Raw genomic sequence first — 6,891 nt, 5'->3', positions numbered from 1 at the left:
ACTATATACTATATACTATATACTATATAATATATAATATATAATATATAACATATAATAATATATAAAATATAAAATATAAAATATAAAATATATAATATAGAATATAAAATATACAATATAGAATATAATGCATAATACATAATATATAATACATAATATATAATATAAAATATACAATATACAATATGCTATATATTATATATTATATAGTATATAGTATATAGTATATAGTATATGTTATAATAAAATTATAATAATATAAAAATAATAAAAAATAATAAATAATAAAAAATAAAAAAATAAAAATAAAAATATTAATAAAATAATAAAAAAGAATAAAAAATAATAAAAATAATAAAAAAGAATAAGAGTGACCTCAGGTCAAGTAGGGAACCTGGGGACAGGTGCAGGAACATATTTGATGGTTTGAGCTGTGGATTTTGCCTGTGAGGTTTGGTTTTCTTCCCCATCCTGCCATGCCAGATAAAACAGCCTGGCCAAAGGGGCATGGCTGGAACAGCAAATTAAGTATTTAAGTTCCCTGAGCAGGTGGCTGAGTGTTATACAGGTTGCAGAGACCTTATTCAGAAATAAATTGCAGCTTGGTGAGGGTTTTTTGATTTTGCTTTAATTTTCATTTTGTTTTTAGGATTTGTTAGCACACGAGTTAGCTCAGCTATCAGAAAATAGGACTTTGGGCTCACTAGATTGAAATGAAACCCCTGGAGTCCCCCCTTTGGCAGATTGTTTCCATCTACCCTACAAAAACACTGCTTAGAATAAAGAGATAAATCCACCCTCCAAACACCCAGTCCTACCCACCCTGCTCTGACTTTCCTTTGCAGTGTGATTTATAATGCTTAGCTCTGAAATTCCGAGAGATTGCTGCCAAAAGTGGGGACTATCCAAATCCCTGCTGAAGATACAGCCCATGAACAGCACTGGGCTTTAAGTGATGTTGCTATTTTTGGTTTAGTTTCTTTGCTTTTTTTTGGGATTTTTTTTAACAAGTAACAGGTGTAACACTCCTGTCAGAAATTATCGTGTCAGCACGACTTTTTATCCTGAAGATTCTCATTTAATATTTATGTCCTGTGGCCATTCAAGCAAAGAACAGAGGGATTTTTCTGAGGAAAAATATAAGATAGCAGCTGTGCTTTCCCCCAGGGCTTTTTGTTGTATTATATTTATATATTGAATATGATGCTCAAATTAGGAAGGAAAGTTTTAGTGCTTTGCTCTTGCTGAGGAATTTCTCTGAATTGCATTTTCTGACAGCACTTGTGAAAGGTTTTAAAAATCAACCTGAAGAAGGATGCTCTGGTGTGTGTGATTGTTTGCACACAAAGTTTTTAGAAGTGAGAATGTTTTATTGTTTTTGGTGGGATTAATCCACCAGAGGAAAGGTTCTCTTCCTGTGCAGGGGTGTAAATGTGGAATTATGGCAAAACTGGTAAAATTCATGTTAATATTGCTGTGTTTTATCCAACATCAAACACCAATTCTGTAGCTGGTTTGTTTAAGCTGTGTTAACAACACACTTAAAAACAAACTGATGAGCAAACAACACAAAATGGCAACGAAAGACGCTTTTTTAAGGCATAAAAATATTATTTTTTTATGCATTAAGAAAGAAGCAGTTTGCTCCAAATTTTTCGTCCTAAGTGAAAATGACTTTGAAGAATCTGGTTGTCAAATATACCAGAAATATACAAATAAACATAAATATACAAATATACAGTGTAAAAATTGTTGGACATCGATTGGCTAAAGGGTTGTATAGGCCTTCAGAGGAATTTTGATTTTATTTTAATAAAGTCTCATAAATATTAGAAAAAGAAGTAATTTTTTGCTGGGAGTTTGTGCTTTCCCTGACCTTGTAAGTGCTTGTCAGAAACACAGGGTTGTTTTTTTTTATTTAAGACAACACAGAAGGAAATAAAATGAGAATATCCTAAATAATACATTTAAATGACAAAACCCTGTAGCATCAACAAAATTACAGCAGGTGTAAATTCATGGTTTTAACATCCCTTTTTAGTGTTAAAATAAAGGGTATATTTAGAAATTCCTTCTCTCCAAAAAAAACCCAAACAACAAAAACAACAAGCCCAAAAAAGAAAACAAACTTAACATGCTGTTAATTGTTCTCAGCAGCTTTCTGGGGAGGGGAGAACAACTTATCATACTGAAATTAAATCAGTGAGGCATGGAATAATTAAAGAAAATAATTTTGATAGCTAGAAGGGCAAGACAAGGTTATCTCACAGGTAATGCAGAGCAGGAAAAATGTCTTATCTGCAACTCAATAGATTATTATTATTTCCCAATATCCAAGTAAAACTTGGAGTATCTTCAGCAGTTCTGACAAAACCTGTTTTATTCAAATGTAACTCTAATATTGTGCTTAATGGTTTTGATGTAAGCTTAAAAAATGTCATAGGAACAATTCTTACAAATCCTCTTCCTTACTTTTGTCACATCACTACACCCACAGAGGTAATTTAAAATAAAGAGTATTTCTTTTCATGCTAGGATTTGACTAAAGGAGTGAGGGAAACAATCTAAAGCTGTTTCTATGGGAAAAAAAGAAAAGGAAAAAAGAAAGAACCCCAAACTGACTCTTCTTTTTCTGGTATGAACTGGAGCATTCCCAAGGCTGGCTTGAATTTTTATGGTTTATGACATTTCCTGTTTCTTAATGCCCCAAATGCAATTTCTGTGTGTTTGGCAGAGCTTTTTCCAGCAGGATGGTGCAGTTGTTGTGGAGCTGAGCTGCAGTTTCATTCTCATGACTGGAATTCTTTCTCCTTCCCTGGAATTCTTTCCAGGCAGATTTTCCCCTCTGCCCTCAAATGTCTCCTGTCCAAACCCAGCCACGTTCCAAAGTGGTGCTGCCAAAGCAAATATGACACAATTAATTCAGATATTCAGATATTCAGATATTCTTTCCTTTTCATGTGACAACTGAAAAAAACAGAATTAATGGCACTTTTTGGACAATCCATTTGGTTGGTTTTCTTTCTCAAAGCAGGTGCTGTCAGGTGTGGGAATGCCTGTGCCTTATGGTCTTGCTCCTTAGTTTGGTGATGGAAAAGCTTTAGCACAAATCCAGAAGCCTTGGAGAAAATGGGAAACAAACAGGGTTTTCTTGAGTCAAATTTAATTCCTTTTGCCTTTACCCATCAATTTCTGATAGCCAGAGAGAAAAAAGTCATCAAGAATAACAAGAAATTGAAGATCCATTTATATATATATTAATATGGGAGGGAAAGCAATTGGATTGCTCCTTTCCCATGAAGTTCAGGCTGCACTGGACCTTTGAAGTGGTGGGAGGATTTATGTAAATTAAACAGATGTGTACTTTGTGTAAATTCTTAAAAAGCTTTCTTGCTTCTCTCTAGAAGTTTGCCATTCCATTTTTAGCTGTTTTTTTGTAAGCCTCGAAGCCAAAAGAAAGAATCCTTAGTCCAGAGGTCAGAACTTCTATAGAGGAATAAAAATAATGTCCAAAAATAATAAAATAAGGGAAGAAAAGTAGCTATAAAAGCTAGAAAACACACTGAGCAGACGTTTTTGTCTGTATTCAGTCTAGAAGCTGATTATTAAAACAGTTAATATTTTAAAATGATTTATGATTGAGTGTTTGTAGAGCTCTGTGCCTGCTTTTGATATTTATGCAGCCATATAATGTGTCCATCCTGGTGCATTTGGAATCAGTACAAAACCTCCCATTTAAATTGTTGGCTCACCATATAGTTTCAAACACAGCTGAAGAGACAATGACTCAGAAAGCTGTGAAGCTTTTGTTATTAGAAAAGGGAACAGTTCCCTTGACATTTTACAGTGACAAGCTAACTGCAGCAAAAAGAATAATACAAGTGCACTTCAGGCTTCAAACCATCTTTCTCTATTTTCTTTTTTTTTTCTAAAAGAACTGGTGGCTGCTTCTCAAATACCCTTAATACCTTTGTTATCTGCACAACTGAGATCTTCATCCAACAGCTGATTTTGTGTTTGTTGGGATTGAGATGACAGAATAATTTAGATTGGAAGGGACCTCTGGAAGTCATCTAGTCCATTCTCCTGCTTGAAGCAGGTGTTGAACATCAGTCTGGTTGTTCCCTCAGCTTGCCAAGGCATGGATTTGATCAAGTTTTGGATATTTCCAGAGATGGATGTTGCACAAGCTGTCCAGGCAGCCCATTCCAGGGTTAAATCTCCTTGATTCTCCTCACTGTGAGAGAGGTTTCTCTTGTATCTGCATGGCTTTGCTTTCTTTCTGTCTCCTTGTGGTGTAGCATCCAAAAAGTCTTTAAATTTGGCTTTGGCTTTCAGTTTGAAGGCTGGAAACATTAAGGAGCTGCCACTATCACAGGCTGGCCATTGGGCTCTTATTCTTCCTAGCAGTAACTCTGCTGGTTATGTTTGTTAATTTTATTTTCCCTTTTTTTTTCTTGTTAGAAACCCTGGAAAAAGTTTCTCAGAAAAGATAAAGAGTTTTTTGCACCCTTTTCAGGTTGATGGAGCTTTAAGAGGTTTGCAAAACCCAATTATTCTCCCTGGTGCTTTGTAAGGTGGAAAGAAGGATTCCTCCCTCTCTCATCTCATCCTCCCTTTGCATCTTTGGCAAAGAAAGCACAGGAGAATTCCATCTTATTTTTGATAATTTTATGGGTGGGAAGTTGTCAGAGGAAGGTTTTGAGGCTACAACAGCACATCCAAGCACATGCAGTCTCATTTTTCTTCTCACCTCAGCTGTCCTGAGTGAGGAATGGCTCTAGAAAGATTAAGATAATTAATTGACTAATAGTGAATTAAGAGAAGAAGCTGGCCCTTGCTGTTGGGAGTGTTAAATACAAGTGATGGTACAAAATGTTGCTGGAAGAACTTGTACTGGTAAACAAGGCAGAGTGCCAGCTCCCAAAGCCTGCTCTGGCCATAGATTGGCTTCCAATTCAACCAAAACCTGTTTCCTTATGGAAAGAAGATCAAGTTTTCATGTCAATTAAATTGTTACAAAATGGCCAAAGAAGGTGGTTAAAGTTTATTTGGCACTAAACATATCCAGCCCCCTCAGCTGAGGAACTGAGGCACCGAGGCTTAGAAATTTGCATTTTGTTTGAACTACAAGCCTGACTAAAATATTCCAGATTTAATTAATGTTAAAGCAGCTTGTCTTTTGGAACCTGTGAATTGCTTTCAAAGACTTTACCTTATGCCAGCTTTTTTTTTTTTTCTAACTTCTGTTTTGTGTGATATTTGAGTTGCTGTCATATATCAGAAGTACTTATCTCTTTGGAATGCTGTGTAATTTCCTATGAACAGCTGCTCACTATAGCTCTGCTGGTTGTTTTTTTTTGACTGAAATTGAATGCAACTTCAGTATTTTAATATAAGATTTGATTGAAATATTGGATGCTCAGTTGACTGTCATGCATTTCAAGAGCACAGGTCCTCACCATATGCCCATGACCGCTTCTCTAGAGGTAAATATATCTCAGGTTTCTGTAAAATGGGATGAAATTAAATTACAAGTTGAAATAAAAATACCTTATGTGTAATCCCATATTATATTGTCAGCACAGGGAAGTGTAACCATGTCTTAGCAGTCATTTATCACTCACTTAATTTTTTTCTTTGAGAAATAAGCATTTCAAACTTTCTTTTTTCTCCCCTTTATAGAGCCAGTATTGTGCAGAAGCGCATCATTTATTTTCAAGATGAGGGCTCTCTCACCAAAAAAATTTGTGAACAAGGTAATGTAAAGTAAAACATCTTTCTGACCTCCTCGTTGTGTTTTGTATTTTTCTCTTAACCCATTGTCTCAAACTAAAATTTGGAGGTCTTGGACAGTTTCATGCAGGTTCAGATTTGGGATCTTCCATTCAGTTACCTTCTTCCTTATCACATATTCTTCATCTCATAAAATCCTCCTTGCCTGCCCCTAAATGTGATAACTGAAACCTTTTACCTTTGTGTGATGCCCATTGGTTTCCTGGGCACTTTGGGCTATTTAATCCTTTCTTAAACCTAAATGTTGCACTTGTTTATTGTATCCCACTGGAGAATCCATTTACTTGGTCTGTTCAGAAATTTCAAGCCTTTTGTGTTTTGAGATTTGTCCTTATCAGATAAAAACCAGAAACAAACCCCTTTTGAATCTGAAGATAACTGAAATATTAATGCCTTCTTATTGAAAATTGTGGATTTGAATCATTCCATCCACTCATAAATATGATACAGATAATTCAGGGTTGTTTAGTCTAACATTTAACTTAAAACTAAATTTAAAAAATACCAAACAAACCATGTTTAACTCAGATTTACTTCCCTGGAGTATTTATTGTGACAGCTTCACTCTCCTCACTGATTTGTAGCCATTTCCAATGGGTACTTTGATGCTTTTTCAGACTCAGCCTCGGAAGGTGTGACTGACAAACCAATTTTAGACTGTTGTGCCTGTGGTACTGCCAAATACAGGCTGACTTTTTATGGAAACTGGTCAGAAAAAACACATCCCAAAGATTTTCCACGTGAGTACCACTCCTTTTTTGTTTTTTTGGGTTTTTTTTGAACCACACAGGGTCCCTGAGGAGGCTTGGAGCTGATTGTGTGACACAGCATCACTTATTTACAGCTCAGCAGTGTAAATTATGACATATAGGGAATCCTGCTGGCACTCAGCACTGAAAAATCAATGGATCTTTCTGCACTATACATTACATTATACATTCTATTGATCTGCCTGACATTTTGAGCTAAGGTGTGTGTGAGACTGCATTTGCAAGATATCTTTGTGGGGAGAAAGGTTCCTTTCTTTTTTGTCTTAGAATATGACAAATATATTTATCTCTATATCTATCTGTATCTATATCTATCTATATC

General features: G+C 35.3%; 1 protein-coding gene across 1 annotated transcript in view; it reads left to right on the top strand.

Annotated features, from left to right (window-relative positions):
- The window catches only part of SPON1 (spondin 1), a 187,073-nt gene that overhangs the window by 53,295 nt on the left and 126,887 nt on the right, over positions 1 to 6,891 (top strand). The window contains exons 4-5 of the mRNA XM_015632131.3: positions 5,689 to 5,762; positions 6,417 to 6,539. Of these exons, the coding sequence (XP_015487617.1) occupies positions 5,689 to 5,762; positions 6,417 to 6,539 (197 nt within the window). The remainder of the gene's footprint in view (positions 1 to 5,688; positions 5,763 to 6,416; positions 6,540 to 6,891) is intronic.

The sequence above is a fragment of the Parus major genome, chromosome 5 (assembly GCF_001522545.3).
Source record: "Parus major isolate Abel chromosome 5, Parus_major1.1, whole genome shotgun sequence".
In the NCBI taxonomy this organism is placed as follows: Eukaryota; Metazoa; Chordata; class Aves; order Passeriformes; family Paridae; genus Parus; species Parus major.
This window is presented reverse-complemented; position numbering and strand designations above follow the sequence as displayed.